Source organism: Pipra filicauda, unplaced genomic scaffold, assembly GCF_003945595.2.
Source record: "Pipra filicauda isolate LSUMZ 115617 unplaced genomic scaffold, ASM394559v2 scaffold84_size4826128_pilon, whole genome shotgun sequence".
NCBI classification, from domain to species: domain Eukaryota; kingdom Metazoa; phylum Chordata; class Aves; order Passeriformes; family Pipridae; genus Pipra; species Pipra filicauda.
Window position 1 is genome coordinate 4,127,736 of NW_024105031.1, and position 18,070 is coordinate 4,145,805.

At 40.8% G+C, this 18,070-nt stretch overlaps 1 protein-coding gene across 7 annotated transcripts in view; it reads right to left on the reverse strand.

Annotated features, from left to right (window-relative positions):
- CREB5 (cAMP responsive element binding protein 5) overlaps window positions 1-13,477 on the reverse strand; it is a 248,726-nt gene extending 235,249 nt beyond the window's left edge. For 2 of the 7 annotated variants that reach the window (XM_027723788.2, XM_039390640.1), the window contains exons 1-3: window positions 13,418-13,477; window positions 12,336-12,422; window positions 9,281-9,339 (exon numbers count right to left, since the gene is read on the reverse strand). In XM_027723788.2, coding sequence (XP_027579589.1) covers window positions 9,281-9,339; window positions 12,336-12,348 — 72 coding nt within the window. In that variant the 5' untranslated portion in view covers window positions 12,349-12,422; window positions 13,418-13,477. Of the gene's footprint in view, window positions 1-9,280; window positions 9,340-12,131; window positions 12,167-12,335; window positions 12,458-13,417 lie in introns of those variants that run through there. The other 5 variants (XM_039390641.1, XM_039390643.1, XM_027723796.2 and 2 more) reach the window with 5 other exon arrangements.
- Window positions 13,478-18,070: the final 4,593 nt, after the last annotated feature.

Genomic DNA, 18,070 nt, shown 5'->3' on the forward strand with positions numbered 1-18,070 from the left:
TCTCATTTCTAAGACTTTGTACATCAGCCAAAAGGATCATATAGTTACTCTTTTGACTAAGTGAGATTTTGCAATCCGTTCTTTCAAATCAGAAAGAGGTAGATTTTGCATCTTAATTTGGTTAAAGAAACAGACAACACCAGCTCTCATTTAGAAGATCCTGAACTCTGACAGGAGGTGTAACCAAATTACCAATTCAACCCTTGCAGCAGCAAACATCATTAGCATTGGCCATGGAATTCAGTTAAATGGATCATACAGAAACTAACAGCCTGAAGTCCTGTTACCCTTGAAGCTGACAGCAAAAACAGATTCCAGTGGGTGCATCAGTATGCTACAACCTTGACAAAGAACCTGGAGCTTTGTAATGCACGAAGTAACCACTTTCCCAAGGACATATGTTACCTACATAGAGTCATATCCAGTCATAAATGTAATTTACTTTGTGCTGTAGAGGAGGTGGCTTAACTGATTTTCAGTGTTGCCAGAAGAGATGTACAAGCCACCAAGAGACTCTACAGCAGTCTTCTAATAATGCCTGCTTTTTACAGAGACTGACCTCTTTTCACCTTGTTAAAAGCGGTAAGTAGTAAGTAATAGATCTTGTCAAAGGTTACTCTGTAGAATAACCTCTGGAGATATTAGATAGAGGTGTCCAGAGAAATACCACAAAGGTGCTGACAAGGAAACCAAGGGGATTATGATTAGGAAGTGTGAATAAGCTAAGGTTTCAAACATACTCAGATTTTTGGTTAGAAATGCTGAAGTACAGGAAGGAAATGTTCTACATACCATCAAGCCACCAAAACACACACTTGAAAAGACAAGTTAAAGAGCCATCACATGAAGATTAAATACTACACATGATTTAAGAAAAGCAATTCCACACAACTAGAATAAACAAGAATTTCTTCCTCATCAAAACCCACTATGTCTCATGATAAAAAATGAGAAACTAATATGCTCAAAGCCAAAAAAAAAAAAAAAAAAAGCTGTACCCAGGAAACATTAATTATTCCTTCAGCTCATCTCTAATCCATCCTTGAATATGTAAATTAATCTAGGCCTTCCCGATAAGATGTTTCCATTTAAGATATCTACATTTCCTGTAAAGAAGAAATAAATTTTAAAAAAAACCTAAAAACCTAAAAAACCTAAAAACCTAAGCCAGTAGCATAACCAAAAGAGACTATTTCTTCATTTTCTCCAAATTATGAATTTAACGATTACGCAATTATTTAATGGAAAAAAAGTCCAAAGTATTTCTGACGGCATTCTTAGTAGAAGACAGCCTCTACTGAATTTACTCTCAGCAAAGTTGCTGTACAAAGACGGTTTCTTTCAGCCAATTTTTTTCTGATCCCATCAGTTGATTGAGTCAATTTTGCACTGCCCTCCAGGGAAGGCAATAATCTTCTCTGTTCCAGTCAGATCAAAACAGATCAGACCAAGTCTTAGGAAATACTTGGGAGGTATGGCCAAAAAAAGGCCTCTACCCAGCCATTTAAAAGTTTTCTACCAATACAGCTTTCCAGGAGCTTGTCCCTGTCTTACATGAACAGAATTATATTGTTCAGACAAGGAAGATAAAGAGACCCAAGCCCCCTAAACCAAGAGCAGACAAATAAAAACAGATAACATAAAAGTGTTTGCATCAACCTAAAAGACTTTATTCAATAAAAAAAAAAAATCTCTGAAAGATGTAGTGCCTTATGTCTTCCTTAATATAAGTCAATCTTCAAAGGAGATGTATCTCATTTTGAAAAAATGTTGAAAGAGAGTATTTTGACTTTTTCACATATTTTCCTCCCCTTTTATTTTGGCTGAAGCTACTCACAAAATTTGATATGTAACTGTGAACACTTTCAGGCTTCCGTGCTTTTTAGTGAAGTACTTTGTGTCAAAGTCTTTGGTGAATAATTTTTGCCTCAGAAAATGTCACCAGCGTGGCTGCACAGGCCAGGTGTACTCCTCTCCAAAACTGCTGCTCACAGGGCACCTACCTTACCCCTGGCAACTGCTAATTGATTTAACTCAGGATTGAAAAGGTGAAGAGAAGAACTCTGTGGCCCAACTGTCTTCTCTATGCAACGGTAAGGAAATCCCCTCTATGCTAAATATGGGATTTAGAAAGAGACAGCAGGCTCTGTCAGGACCTTGCCAGTTTTGAGGCCATCTCATACACCATTCTTGAGAGCACAGGTGGCTCCAAGCAGAGTTGGTCATTAAATGGAGAAATAACTGGCATTTTAATCTAGGCACCAAAAGGATGATGCTTTTTTATCATATATTTTGAGGATGATTAGTAGGAAGGCACCGGCTATGTGAGGAAAGTGCTATCCACAGAATTACAAAAGGCTAAAAAAAGTCCTACAGTATGTAGGACCAGTTGCCAGATTGCAGACTTGGTTTTGCTCTTAAAATTCTGTGATGTGAGCCTACAAACAACTGATATTTTACAAAATGTGTTCTCCATGCAACACCTGCCCATTTCAGGTGCTACACTGCACTAACACCTCTATAAATGGAAACAAGGGCAATTCACTATCCAGTATTTTCTAGCAGTGGAGCCAAGTGAGAGACTTGTTTGAAATCTTGCTTGGGCTTTCTGAAAGCACCTGAACCCTGATGGCTGCAATTTTGCTAATGGGGAGAGGCGTGAGGCAGATCTCACTGCCACAGTCACACCCGCTGTGCATCGCAGGCTGCCATACCACGCAACGTGGCCACAGGGCTCAGCAGCACTCCCAATGTCACATCTTCCCCTGTTCAAAGAAGGCTATTTCCTCAAAAGAAGATGTATAACAAGGAGCTCTGCATACACAGTATGTCGAACTGACCCTTACCTTGCAAGGCATCCTCAGTACCTTTGAAATCAACACAGCAAATACAAATTTAAAAAGAAAATCCGATATATTTTCATGACTAGCTTAATGAAACAGCCATCATCCTATCTCTTATTGTCCTCATTATAAATTAATTTAGAATTAATTACAATGCTGAAAATATTTCTTCTAAGCTCATTCTGTCCCTAAAAATTTTCAGTCAGTTGAAAAGTTTTTGGCTGACACTGCACTGACTCAAAACTCTGAAATGAAAACTGGAAGACTGACAGCCTAGAAATAGGCTGTCTTAATATTTTGGAATAAGAACTTTTTGGCAAGAAAAATTGTATAGAATCAGACAGCATGAGAGAGAAAAAAAAAATGTAACATTCTGATTGCTACAGAGGGAGCAATGTTTTCCATAGTGTTTCCTTGTGTATCCTGCAAGCTGCAGTCAACTTAGATAATGCAGTAAGAGGTTCAAAGGTAAGGCCACAGTATAGCAGTAAAATAAATTATCTGGAACTCCTAAATTTTAGGGTATTATTAAGTTAGTTGACTCATCTGGGATTCATTGACTTTAACTGTTTCTGTTAAAAACAGCTCACCATAATTTTCCACTGAGGAACAAAAAAAAAAAGTTGGGGGGCATTCACATATCTGATTATTTTTCACAGCACCTATTTGACTACATGTAGCTGCATTCATTAGTACCAAAGCTTTTTAATTTAACACTAGGGAATACAAAATCATTCTTGATAATATTAAAGATCATATTTGTTCTTTCAATAGAACAAAATAGGAAGCTGTCTCCCTATTTTGTGTAATGTAACAGAGGTCAGAAATGTTTTTCTCTGAAGTAGGACTTTTGTACCATTAAGGTATATGCAGAACTCTTCATGTTGAAGGACTCCTTGAAGGCTACAGAATTAGAATATGTACTTTTTCAGCTCTCTGTTGAAGAGATGGAGCATATCTCAACCTTTAACAAAAAGAGCTTTTCTCCCAAGAACTTGCTAGCAGTTTGAATTAATAAGGAATTTAGTTTCATGTCAGCAGTTTTACTAAACTTCGGAGAAAAAGGACACAATGCCAGTGGTCCTGAGTGCCCTCAACACCCATTGACTTCAATGGCAATTGAGATGGGTCCTCCTTTTGGTTGACACAGTACCTTGCAGAATTAGATCCAGTCCCCTTCCCTTCCTCCTAAGAATGTATTGTTTCCCACTAGCCATCTGATTTTTATTTTGCTTTGACCAGAGATGAAATTAATGTGGATGTTTTGGTGCTGACAACCTCCTTGTCAAATTATATAGTGACTCCTCATGCTAAAACTTGTTTGTTTTCACACCATCATCACTGATGATCTCAGCACAGCAGCACTCTGAGAATAATGGTTTAGTCAAACGCAAAGCCAGCAGAAGGAACATGAAACAATGTGTGCTTATATAGGGCCTACATAAATAGTGCTTTTTAAAAATGTTTGGCAATGAAATAATAGCTGTGGGTTTGTTTCATTTTTTTTTTAAATTAACCTCTGGATTGTTAAGGGTCCAGAGAACCTTTGCACACCAGAGTTCTTATAAGGCCTAAAAATATTTGTTCTATCCTCTCAGAAAAGATTATACACAGAAGTTGCCCATTGTGTGCCATTAGTAAACAACAGTGGGCCATACCCTCACTCCACACAGTTTCCGAGAAGTCAATGGATTTATACCACTTTCAAAAGTAACAGAGCTCACCCCACATATCCTGGGCCAAATGAAGAAAACTGGAAGCAAGCATACATGATTAGGGCTGAGGAAAGTGGGGGTTGTACACTGGATACTGTCTATTTATCACTCTTTACAGTGTTTTTCTTCATCCAAAATTCCCTGTTGATTGCTATTTAAAAAAAAAAAATCAGCGTAGCTCAGGCAGTGATGATATTCTTCCCCATTTCTCAAAGACTTTGTTCTCGCTGTCAGGTCAGCTTGGGAACTGTGCAAGATGCTGGAATGGCCTGGGTCTTGCTTTCCAGTGCTGCAAACAAATACTCCAATTTATTAACGCTTCTGAGCTACGCTGCCTCCCCACTTCTTTCCCCCTCTATCTATTTTTTTTTCCAAAACTGAAAAGAAAACCCAAAAACTCCATAATAATAAATCATAACTGAAGTCTAAGGTGTTACTTCCAATTCACAGCTGCATCATTAAGAGTGAAAATGCACATCATATTTAGGAACAGAATTATATCCTGCCATGTTTAACTGAAAATCTTGGTGGGCTTTTCATCTATGTTATGCAAGCCTGAGGCCAGAGTGGAGACTGTCACAGCCAAAGAGACACAGACAGATAGATGATGGAGAGTGCAGACTGCGCACCCACACATAAAGCGCGTGAGAGGAAGGAGAGTGCACGGAAGGAATATTAATTGAGCTGAAAATAAGTATTCTCAATATCCCCCTGCCCCCTTAAAAAGTAGCCACAAGATGAGGACAGCTACAAACATGTTCATCTTGGGGAAACAGCCGTCCTTAACGTGACATGTAAGGCTATTACTTTAATAATGGGATTTGCACAGCGCACAACTGATAGGCTATGTTCAGAATAGAGCCCGTGAATCTAATTTTCTTCTCAATGAGTGTTACTGCAGTTGGTAACTCCACATTTCAATAGAGTTGCTCCAGATTTGTATTGGGGTGAGTGGAGAACTAGGCTCTACTGCGATATTTTTTAAATCCACAAGAATGTAATTCTCCTTACCCAGTCATAAAACCCATGGCTCTTTTGACGCTTTCTAGTTTCATGGAAAATTATTTAGAGAAGTTTGTCTTTAAAAGATTCTCATCAAAACAGTGAAATTACTGCTTTCTCTCACTTTTTGTGATAAACCATCAATTACTTGAATTTAACCTATTTTCAAGCTTGAGTCTATGAGCTGGTTTATTAGCACTGAACAATGAAAGAACAGTATGGGAATTGCAGAAAGTGATTTAAGTTTTACATCATTCATTTTTTTCTCCCATTATCTTTTTTAAATACTTTTCCGTTGCACATCCAGTAAAAGAAACTTACACTGACTGTATTTAATAACAGATATAAAAAAATCTTTAAGTATTACACAGATACACTTACAGACGCAAAAGTAAGGAAAGAAGGAAAATTTCTCAACTTGTTTTTAACTACAGAATCCCTTCTTTTCCATCATTTTGTGCACTCACTAGAAAATGATCAAAGTCTCTACAGATGTTGATCTTGATCTCTTCAACATTTGAAAAAAATATGCAAATGCCACCTCTCCCCCCAACCATGGCCAGCAAAAGGAGCTTTTTTTTATGTTACAAAAAAGGAAGTTGATGTGGTGGCTGAAATTGCCACAAACTCTTAATAAAGATTTCTTCTAGCTAAAGCATTCATTCAATAATTCAGTTAAACAACAGGTAATAAAAGATATTTCTGACCAGAACAATTGGTGATCTTTTTCCTACTCCATTGCTCCACTTTTAGTTTCTTCAGGTTGCATTTTACAATCATCCCAAGAGAAGTTTCCTATACGTGAGGTCCTGGCAAGCCCAAATTTCTAATACAGACAGTGCCATTTCTGGACAAGCACAATTCCAGGCTCTTTGCCATCAGGTCACCTTTGGAGTTCCTGCTGGGTGCCTAAAAATATTTAGTGACAAACTCATTCACTGACCTAACCAGAACAAAAACCAAGCCCAGATTTAACCAACTGGCTAAAATTAATTCAGAGTAGCATCCGTGGAGGTATAATTTACTATTAGAGAATCATAGAATCGTTTAGGTTAGAAAAGTCCCTGAAGATCATCAAGTTCAGCTGTTAACCCAGCACTGCCAAATCCGCTACGAGACCATGTCCCCAGCTGCCACATCTACACATCTTGTAATTACCTCCAGGGATGGTGACTCAACCATTTTCCTGGGCAGCCTGTTCCAATGCTCGACAACCCTTTCGATGAAGAAATTTTTCCTAATATCCAATCTAAACCCCTCCTGGCACAACTTGAAGCCATTCACAATTTGTAGCTCCTTACCTAGCAACAGACTATTGCTGTTGAATATTTTTAAAAGTTAAGTGAGAGGTATATTTGGACTGTGAACGACAGTAAACTAGTTCACCCATGACGGAATTACTGGCAGTTGGTTTGCAGCATCAATACATGACCAAGTGACCTACTAATATCATCATCCATATCTTTGAGTGTTTACTTAGGCAGAATACTACTCTGCAGGTAGTATTTTCAGCACTCCAGAACTGAAAGATTAAAAGGACAATTAAAATAAAAAAGAGAGAGAGTACAATATGGTAAAATCTCAATTTAGTGCTTACTGTTGTAGCCACTTCATAAAATGCATCCTAAACTCAATCTCAGATTACATTTACTGTGCTACAGAGCCCCCAAATTAACTTCTGAGTACTTGCAAACAGATCAGAAAAGAGTGGTGATGAACAACACTTTTTATATGCAATAAAAGAGTAACTGAAAGCACAAGCCCACAAAGTAAATAGGCAAAAAGGCAGCTTCCTCTAAATGAGAAAAATCGGCCTAATTAAATACATTTCTCTGTATTAAATTAGGCAGTGTATTTAAGGATGACTAGTTTAAACTCAATACATCCCTAGACAAAAAACTTTAAAACACACAAATATACTGAGATTGGCATTTCAACTGCATCGAAGTGTTCACTGAGTGGTGGCACCCAAGGACAACGAAAGAAATTGAGATGAGCCCAAAGCAAGCTGTTTGAGAAAACACTGCAAAAGTTAAAAAGGCAATAGAAGTTATTTGTAGGGTTTATGTGGGGTAGAAAGCTGCAGGTGAGATCAAACCACGTCTAGCTCCTGAACTAACAGAGGTCTCAGTACCCTAGTAAGAGCAATGAAAACATTCAGAGCCAAAGAAAAGCAGAATCAGCTAGCAAAGGTAATAGAGGCTTTGTAGTACTTTTTCCCCAAATAATTTCAAATCTCATTCCTTCTGGCTTCTTCTAAAGACATTGCCGGTTTTATCACCCGTTAAGTGGAGCTCTGAGGCCAAGTGGGGCTGCATCCAACACCTTCAAATCACCTTATGTGGCAGGGTGGCATGACAGGGACATGAGCTGGCTCAAAGGATGAGATTATTAAAATGGCACACCTAGACAAACACTGCTGATGACAGTGTTTCAAGTTGTGTGTGGGACTGACTTATTGAACAAGCTCTCAAAAAAATATAAGATGGAAACAAGAACCAAAAGCAAAACATCTTTTAAGCTAAGGAAATTGTTGTAAGCTTTCAACGTTTTCCTTCAAAAATCCTACAGCCTTCAGTGAAATCCTTGGAAAATCTCTTTGTGTTTATAAAATAGCATTCGATATCACAATCTAGAAACTTACAAACCAGTGCAACCAACCCTTTCCAAACTCTCTAAGGGCAAATAACAGCTGCATTTCCCATGCAATGGCTAATAAAAAAAATGCTGACTCTCGGTAATTTTAATTACAGAATAAAATAACATCTTAGTGAAAAATAGTAGAGGAACTATTATTTTAAAGTTTCAGGATTGCCCCTTCAACATGAGCCATAATAAGAGCAAAACAATCAGTACACAAACCAACACAACAGTTCCTTGGACGTAAAAAGACACAACAGCTTATCTGCTTCAACAAGTCCTTTTATCGCATCAGCAAAATAATTATTTTATGTATGTCATATTGTGCTTGTTATGTACACCTGAGACAATTTAAATTATTTATTTGATTATATGTGTAACCAAAAAAAAAAATGTTTTTCCATAACAGGACTTTGGTTTTACATGTCGAGCTATTTTCCGTACTTACTGCTATAATGTCGCTACTCTTAAAATACAGCATGATAAGATGTTGTCTGAGATAACTGTTTTGTCTGTGTCAGAGAATACTACACCTTAAGAATTTTAAATTAGCATAGTAATATGTTTTGGTAAGAGGAAAAAATGTTTTCATAGTTCTTATTCCAAACTGTTGCTTTAAATTTATGATCAACTTTGATCATTTCTCAAGGCAGAGAAATGCAGAAGCCTTAAAAATCCTTTTTAGGGCTAGAGGCCTAAAAGATCTGGAGCATTACATATTGCAGAGCAGAATATATCATATACCTAGAAATAAGGGGGGTTTTTTCAGAGGTTAAATAGCATGCAGCACAGAGAGAAGGCAAATCAACAGAAATCGCTTTGAAATATTGCAGAGTGACCTGCCAAGCTGTCTGATCAGCCCTGGAGTCAGTATTTATGACTGACAGAATCTCAAAGCATTTTAAATATTTCCACCAGGACTCCTATGTATTCATATCAGTGAGAATTAATACATGAATTAAGATTAAGCCAAATAGGCTAGCTTAATTATATGTGCCTACCGTTAACTTGGTTAGTATGGGATCACCAAAACCACATCAAAGCAAAAGAATCACCTGGACCTATGAAGAATTGAAATACCTGTTGGTTTATACATCTATCTGTGTTTCCAGCAACTGCGTCTGATGAGTAGAGTATTCCTGTAATGAGTTACAAGAAAAATCAGTGTTTATGGGCCTTGAGAAAAAATACCAGTTTGTTCCAATAATAAATCATATGGTCCCTAAGAATAATTTTAAAAAATGTTTTAAGCAGAAACAGTTTTGCTGTTATTCCTTTTATTGCAAAATCTTGTTCAGAAATCATTTTCTCATAATAAAGACTTTATAAGAAAGACAGTCACTGAAATTATAATTAAGCTCGAAAGACGGCTAATCATACATTAACATAGGTATAAGTCCTCAAAGCAACAGGTTTATAGGAAATTCAGAAAGTTAATTAAGAGCAGAAATTAGAGACACAGGATAACAAAAGAGTAAAGTCCTTGATTAAATAAATTGTTTTAAAAGCAACAACAACCTTGCAAGAGCTCTTCCAATATTTAAGATCTTCGTGCCTTGATTAAGGGCACAGAGACAGGTTTTTAAAGGGAGCCACGAGCAGACAACTTAATAACCCAGTTTCAAATCATCCTGCAAGACTTACTGAGCTCAGAGATTCTGCCCACACAGAGCTGAAAGATTTAGTATGTAAAAGCTACCTTCTGAAGGCAGTGGGAGATTGCCTCTCTCTTATCAGCTCCAGAGTGAACTCTAGCTCTCACTGTAACAATCTTTTACAGAAGATTCCTCGGCAGTGCACAGGATACGTGTAAGTGATTGCAGCATATTTAGATTCTCAAAGTGAAGATGTGAACATCAAATTAAAAAAGCACCTATTACTCTTTATCTGTGTAAGTCATTTTGCTAAATGGTGATATAAATGAAATGACATATACAATCTCACTTCTAACTTTTCTTTAAATAAGACATTCACCGGGTTAAATTAGCAGAGTTAGAGTTTGATAAATTGAAGCTGAACTATAAATGGGTGTTTTGGTGAGGGGAAAAGGTTTCTGCTTGTTCTAAATGTGTAAACGTTTAAAAATATTGCAATTTTAAATCCTGGAAAAGTGCCATCCAATATTCCAGACTGGCAACAGCACTTATTGCCTTTTTTATATGCTATTACAAAACTTTTTGATTTTAAGTACTAGCCTGACTATTCCTAAGAGTCTCCAATTAAAGATGTAACGATAGAAGATTACAGTAGTTTCTTTTTATGCCGTAAGTTCATTATTTCTATTTCCTGTTACACTCAAGTGTTTCATTTAAAGTTTTGAAACTTTGATGATCTCCACAGATGAAACCAAAAATAAATCCCATGTAAACTAACGTGACAGAGGAAACATCCCCAAGTCTATCAACAGCAGTAGATACCAGTTCTTCACAATACATGCATGATAAAGCGTAATGAGAAATCCCTGCTTAGTTATCATAAAAACAGGCTCCTTACCAAAATCTGTAGGGTACAGTCAAGTCCAAGTTGTTTTGTTCAACCACCACACCAACTGTTTTTTTCTTTTTAGTGACTTTTTTTTAAAAAAAAACTCTCATTTTGCCAGAGATAGATGGGGGAAAAACTCCCGAGAGCTTTTAGGCTTCATTAATTAAGGCTATCAGAGCTGTACTTCATCTAAGCAGTAAAAAACAGTTCAATCAAGAGTTATGTCCCAAGCTGTAGCTATTTGCCCTTCTCTCATTCTCTTCTTTCTCTCACCATTTCTTTCAGTAAATGAGACTAATTTTTCCAATAGCCTTTAACTCCCTAGATTAACTGACATGGAAAATGTGACTACAAACTCATAGCACTTTCTAGCCTCCAACCCAGCACAGAATCAACTTTGTTGTAAGTGTTGAAGGACACCTAGCAAGCTGCTACTTGCTAAGTTCATAACCCAGGAGTAAATATTCACAGAGATCAGGACTGCGCCATCTAGTTAGCTGCTCTGCCTGTTAGGAGCAGATGCCTCAGGGATGCAGGGCTTTAGCACTTGGGAATGTTCAGTTTCTTACAGATTCAATTGTGGCGGGTTTTTTTAATAAAATATCGCTACCGAGATAATCCACATCTAGTGGATATGGGAAAATTTAGGCTATAATAGCGCAGCAAACTTCTACATCCATCTTTGATTTACAAGATAAAAGCAACTTTTAAATTAAAGAGCCTTTCTGCTAATAGAGCTTATTATACCAGAGACAGGAATGATTTTCCTAGAAAGTTGTCCCTGTGTGCATGCCTATTATCTTTGCTTTCCCCCTTCCACTAATGAGCATTTATCTAAAGAGCCTGTTAATCCTCTGATGTGTGCTTCTGGTCAGAGGTAACAGTTTGAATAAAACCACTAATCACTTATCACTAATCACTGATCATTAATCACGCTTTTCCCTAGTGCTTTGTGACCTGTACAGCTCCCTTTAGGATTAAGGAGTCACAAATAAGGATTTTAGCCATTTTTTATAAAGAATTTTGAGCTTTTGATAGCAACAATCTCATTCACTACATGAAAGTTGCAAACTACCGAGCAAGGATTTTCACCACTGTACACTTTTAATACTGAAAATAAACCACACATTTATGGAAGCATAACTCCTTCAGCAAAATCCCCACAAATTATGCTATGTTTTTCATTCAGCTCTCACCTTCCACCTCTCAATTTTCTTTTAGTCCAGTTTCTAGATTATGTCTGCATGACAGTGTCTTACAAGAAAGTTTTCTGACACCACTGTTACTTGTCCAAACGGCCAGACAGGGGAAGCCTAGTGCACACCAGTGGGTGAGTATCCCTCCGAAAACTGCACATTCTCAAGGAAAGCCCAAAAAAGATGCTTCCTAGTAACTATTATGCTTCTATTCTAGCTTCAATTTCTTCTAGCTAAGCACTGTTTCTTACTGATAATATATGGAAATCTTCTAATCTTGCTGCTTAAGTCACTTCCCACATCATTCTGGATTTAAAAAAAAAAAAAAAAAGAACAAAAACCAAACAACATATGGACATTTCATTTTCCTTTATTCCTACCCCCATCTCTGAAACAACCTCTCTCTTTCCCATTGCAGAGCTAATATTGAGCCCTGGAGATGAAGGATCACTCACCATGCTTGGACATAAATAATAGAGGAGGCAGAGTTTAGCAAGTATTCCCTTTACACTCCTGTAGCTCTTATCGTCCTGAAAACTTCGCTGGGGGAAGAGAGACCCCTGTAAGAGAGGACAGTGGCGCGGGGACGTGGAGCTGGGGAGGGGGATGATGAGTGGAGCAGAGGGGCTGAGAAGGGTGACCGAGACTGCAGAGAGGGGACCTTGTCAGCACTCCTCCTTGCCCCGCACCCGACGGCATCAGAAAAGGAGCATCAGCCCCGCACCGGCCCGCAGCATGACGTAAGGGCCGGCAGCAGCCCGGCACCCGGGATGTCTCACGGGGAAGGCGGCCGCGCACCGCCCCGCGCACCGCTCCGCGGCCACCGACGGCGGGTCCCGGCCCTCTGGGGATCCCGGGCGCCACCGCGAAACTTGTCCAGAAGTTTGGGGACTGCGGGGAAAGGGGACGGCGGGGCAGTGCGCGCCGAGCTGTCACCGCCGGGTGCCGCCGGGACACGCGGGGGCTGGAGCCGTCCGGAGCCGTCCGGAGCCGTCCGTCCCGCCGCGGGCGCGGGGGCTCCGCGGCCCCTCCAACGGGAGCTGCCACCCGCCCGCTCCGCTCGGGGCAGCACGCAGCGGGGTGTTGCCTGCGCCCCGCGGCAGCCGCCGCATCCCACCCCAGCCCATCCCGGGAAGCAACACGCCGACTTCCCAAACTCCCCGAAGTGTGGGAGGGGAGTCCGGCTAACCCGCGGCTCGGCGACCCTGCGCTCCCGTCCCCCGCCGCCCTGCCTTGCTCTGCCCGACCCTCCGCGGGACTCGAGAGTCGCTCACGTCCCCTCTCCCCGAGCACGGCGGGGACGGGGGGGCGGCGGGATCCCCGCTGCCGGCAGCGGCGCGGCGGGGACTGGCGCTGCTGCCTCCGAAGCAGATGCGGTGGCGGAGGGAAGAGCCCCTGCAGCCGCAGGCTGCCCCTTCCCCAGCCGCGCACCCCGGCACTGCTGCTCCGCTCCGCTCCATGCGGAGTGCACTGCGGGGTGCGCCGCGCGCCGCGCCGGGCGCCTTCCCGGGGTAGCCCTGTATTTTTAGGAACTTACCGCCCGGCGCGGCGGGGACGGGACCGGCAGCGCGGCCGGAGGAACCACGTTGGACTGAGGGACGGTTACAATACGTTCTATTTAGAGAAGCATTACATCACCCTCCGTGACGTCACGTGGGATTCCTGAACTTCTAAATCATTGCGGTCCGTGCCGGGCGGGGGGGGGAGAGGGGCGACCAGGAGCGTGGGGCGGGGGCGCGGCCTCGGGCGGTCCCGCCCCGCCGGGCGCGGGGCGGGGCGGGGCGGGCGTGAGTCAGCCTGGAAACCGCGTCCCGCCCCCCGGGCAGCCGCGGTCGCGGGGTCTGGCACCGACGCCCGGAAAGGAAGGGGCGCAGCCGGGCCGGGCAGCGGGCAGCCAGGGGGAGCCGGATCCCGATCCCCGGCCATGCCGAGCTCCCACAGGCGCGGAGCCTCCGCCGAGCGGCAGCGGCGGGAGAGGCCCGCGCTTAGCCGGGACTCGACTCGTGCAGCCCCGAACTCTTTCGGCTTTTTTGCTTGGTTGGGTTTTTTATCTAGGAAATGTCTAGTAAGTAGCACAGTGTCCGAGAAGGAGGGAAAGCTCTTTCCAAAGCTTCAGCCTTGCGGATGTGCGCCGCTGTCCACCTGCTCAGGTGTGCCCGGTCCACGCGTGTCCGCCTGGCGGGTCTCGGTGCCGGGGCGGACGCAGGGGCTCTGGGGTAGCGCAGTCATAAAGAATCTTAAATTATAGAATTAACGTCTCACTGCTTCTTCAGCTCTTAAACATTCTGCATCGAATTGGCAGTGTGCCTGTGCCGTTGTCTGGGACGATTACCGGTGACAAAGTTATTATTCCACTCTGTAACTTCTTCAGTGCCTCCTTTTCTGGATTTTCTTGTTTTAAGAATACTCCCTTACTCTCAGCCTAATGCTCCTCAGCAGTGCCTCTAGCACCTGGGTCTGGAGGCTCCTTTGGCACCTGGCTGTCCACACCGCAATTATGCAGGAGGTGTTCGTATCAAAGATACACGTGACAACCGACTGTATTTAGCAGTCGATTCATGCCAGGAGGTATGACTTAATTCTGATGCAGTGTTTTAGCACCTAAGCCTGGGATATCTCATGAGGAAACCTCAGTGTTCCAAGGGTCTTAGAATCCGCAACATGTTGCTTGGTTTGGTTTTTGTCTGATATCCTCCATTAACAGAGGAGAGCGTAATTGAACATGTACTGCCAAAATCAGGAACTACTTTACAAATGGCAATAATACAGCACTTTACTCTCAATAATACCATTCTTTTGCAGGCTTATATTAGGTTGTCTAATAATCATCCTCAGCTTTTAACAATTCACTGGCACTTTATGCAGGATTTAAGCATGGAGAAGCGGATCCTATCAGTGACTGACGATAGGTTTTGAACTCATTTAACTACTTAGGATAAAGCTCAATGCTGCTGTCACCATAAACCTTCATTTTGTCAGGTATTTCCTTGGAAACTGCACACTGAGTGCAAACTGCCTTACCTCTAAATGTCCTGAAATTATAAACTACACAGATGACTAAATTAATAATTGCAGTTACTTCTGTCTCATAGGAAAGGTTTTAGCGTACACAAACACAGCAGTTTTTAAGGCCATGAAAAAAGATTTAAATGTGGGAAGCAGCTCTGCATCTCTCATTGAGATTTTCTCATACAATTTATATTCTCACACTTCTCACAGAGATGCAGCTGGGACTGTGGCTGATTGATGGGTTTTCTAGGATCACAGCAGGGTTTTTTCTCCAGGTTTCTCAATGAGACCAAAATATAAGTGGCAATGGAGAATTCAGATGCTAGTCGAGGATAACAGCACCCAAATGCCCCAGCTACCTGTGTAGTAAGACTCAGTTATGTCAAATTTGACAGAAGGAAATAAAATGCTAAGTGAAGTATTTGCTACAGTTTTTCTGCTTAGTGGTGATGCTTTCGTATGAATGATATTGTAGACCCTGTCTGACTTGTACACAGACTATAGTGAAAAAACAAGTGGCCTCACTTTGGGTGTTCACTGTAGGTTAATAAATTTTGTTTACAGCTCCTGAATTGAACCTTCTGCCCATCCTTCTGCCCTGTCCAGGGTGTTGTGCAAAAAAAAAAAAAAAAAAGAAGAATCCTAAAATCAAGATGAAAAGAACTGCCACTTTATTCAGATCAGTAACTTTACTTGCCACGTACATGTCTGGACAAGTCTCTACCACTTAAAGAGGCTGCTTGAGGCAGCAGTTTGTGTGTGTCTCCCCTGGGAGGGTGGTGACAAATGCTTGATAGGTGGTTACCTTGGTTTTCATTGACAGAAGAGCAAAGAGATTCTGGATTTCTGAAATGAGTCTCAGGTCCCAAGGAGAGACTATTGACTCTTGAAATGAGCTGTAGTCCTGGGGGTAGAATGAGTATCGAATAGTGTCAATGGTTCCTCTGAGGCTGAAATCTGCTGCAACACGTGTAACATATCATTGCTTTCCCCTATGCCCAGCTTCTGCTTCTCTTGCCACCCTCAGACCCTGTTGCTTTCCTCCCTCTTCCAGCTCTTTACTTCTCTATTTCCATTTTTCTCTTGCCTTTTACCAACCTTCTTTCTGTCTTAAGGCAACCACTCTGATCTCTGAATGGGGATGTGAGAAGGAGCAATGAGATGCAGCTTTGTTTTGTTCTACGCTCATTTCAGTGCCTGATGGTTAAGCAGTTCACAGAGAAGAAAATGTGTCCATGCCTCTGGCCTGAGGACGCTGAGCAGCGAAGAGACATTGAGAAAACATAATTTCCAAGTTTTTTCTTGATTTAAACTGTGGGATGATGATAGGACAAGAGAAGCTCCTCTGTCTGCAAAGTTGCTGCTTTCAGGTTAAGCTGATGTCTGCTTGTGTGTTGTCACTGTGAAGAACAACTCTTTAATATGAATTCCTATAAAGGTGGTTTGAATTAGCATATTCTACTTGGCAAATGTGGAATGTATGCAGAGTCAGTTACCGCAGCTCAGCTGACAAGTTGTAACTTGAGAACATGCTCTATCTGGGGGACAAATTCGAACAAATCTTAGAGGCTAATCAAAGGCACCTCCTCGAACGGCAAAATGATCATTCTGCAGAACTTCAGGTTCCTGCTGCAAAAGCGCTATATGTTCCCAACAGAAAAACCAAACAAATACTAACTTGTGAGTTATGGGTTAATGTCAGGCAAAGAAACTTCCTTTTTCTGGAATATTGCTTCTGGAATGATTGAATTTTGGAAGCAGCCTTTCAAAATAATCCTGCCTAGGGCAGGTACCTGGCATGGAAAACTCCATCCTGAATGGTTCAAAACTTGGCAATGTTTTTAGGCGATTGAAGAAAGTTATAATGAAAAGTACTGAGCAATCAACTACAAGGTACTACCTGTTTTTTCATAAACTAATTGAAAGGTAGAAAGTCATATGCTGCTTTTCTATTTTTATACTTAAACTTTTATACAGCTGCTTTCTTCTGATGGCAAAATCCCTACTTAAATACTTTTCTGTATTATATATTCTAAAAAATGTTTTCCAGGTATTTCTTTGTCAGTTTTTATTCTGTAAGTATAAAACCTCAAAAGAAGATCATACTCCTGACAGCAGTAGTTTAATCGGTATGAAAACTACTCCGACATTTGAAGTGAAATGAGTTAGAATGACATTTTGTTTGACTGATAGTAAACGACAGTAGTGCTGTTTCAGCAAACACCTAAAATCTTTGTCATACCATTAAAATCATTGGGAAGTAAAGATATTAAAATAATTATAGGAGTTTTGTATGTCAAATATCAGTCTCAGCAAGCCACTATTGCTGTCACATAAAATTAATAATTACTGCTGGTACAGTTGAATATTTTACATACCCATTCTTCCTCTAACATCATTACCACATGTTTAACTAAGCTGCTGCCAATGTTGAGTGTTACTCTCAGCTTTGGCACTTGCAATTATCTCGTTACAAGTACTTTTCAGCAATATCTTTTAGTCTAATCGAACAGTAATTTATTCACCTTCTTACATGCTACTAAAACTTCAGATCTCCCCATTTATCATGTGAAACTACCCACAAAAAAAGTTTAAAAAAAAGTAATTCAGCGCTCTTTTCTCTTCAGCAAAGATCTATACTAGTCACACAGAAGGGAAGACTTAGAAATAAAATGGTAAGGGGGAAAATTGATTTCTAGATCTTAACATACACTTTAATCCATGGTGATAGTAAAATGTATTTTAAAAGGGGATAAAAATTTTGCTATTCAATGTGTAATAATCCCAGTGATATCCTGAACCAATGTAATTTTAGTGTTTTTACGAAACGCTCCATTTCTTAATTATTACATCTTTGTTCAGATCTCTCCTTATTTTAGTAACACACTGAACAAGATATGAGCAAAGGGAACCAAGTATTCTCCATGGTTTCAGGAGCTCACTAGGAAGTACCAGATTAGTCTTAAAGCTGAGACAGAAACTGGAGAGTAAGTAGAGTTAACCAGAAGTTAAATAGTATTAAACATTAAAAAAACACATCTATAAGCTGAAATATAAGTGGTAAGCCATGTTCCTGTTCAACTGTATCATTTCTCAAATGGGCTGGAGAGGAAAGGAAGTCATCATAGGGATATGAAACAGTCCTGTGGGATACCAAGCAAGTCATATCTGCATTTCTTTG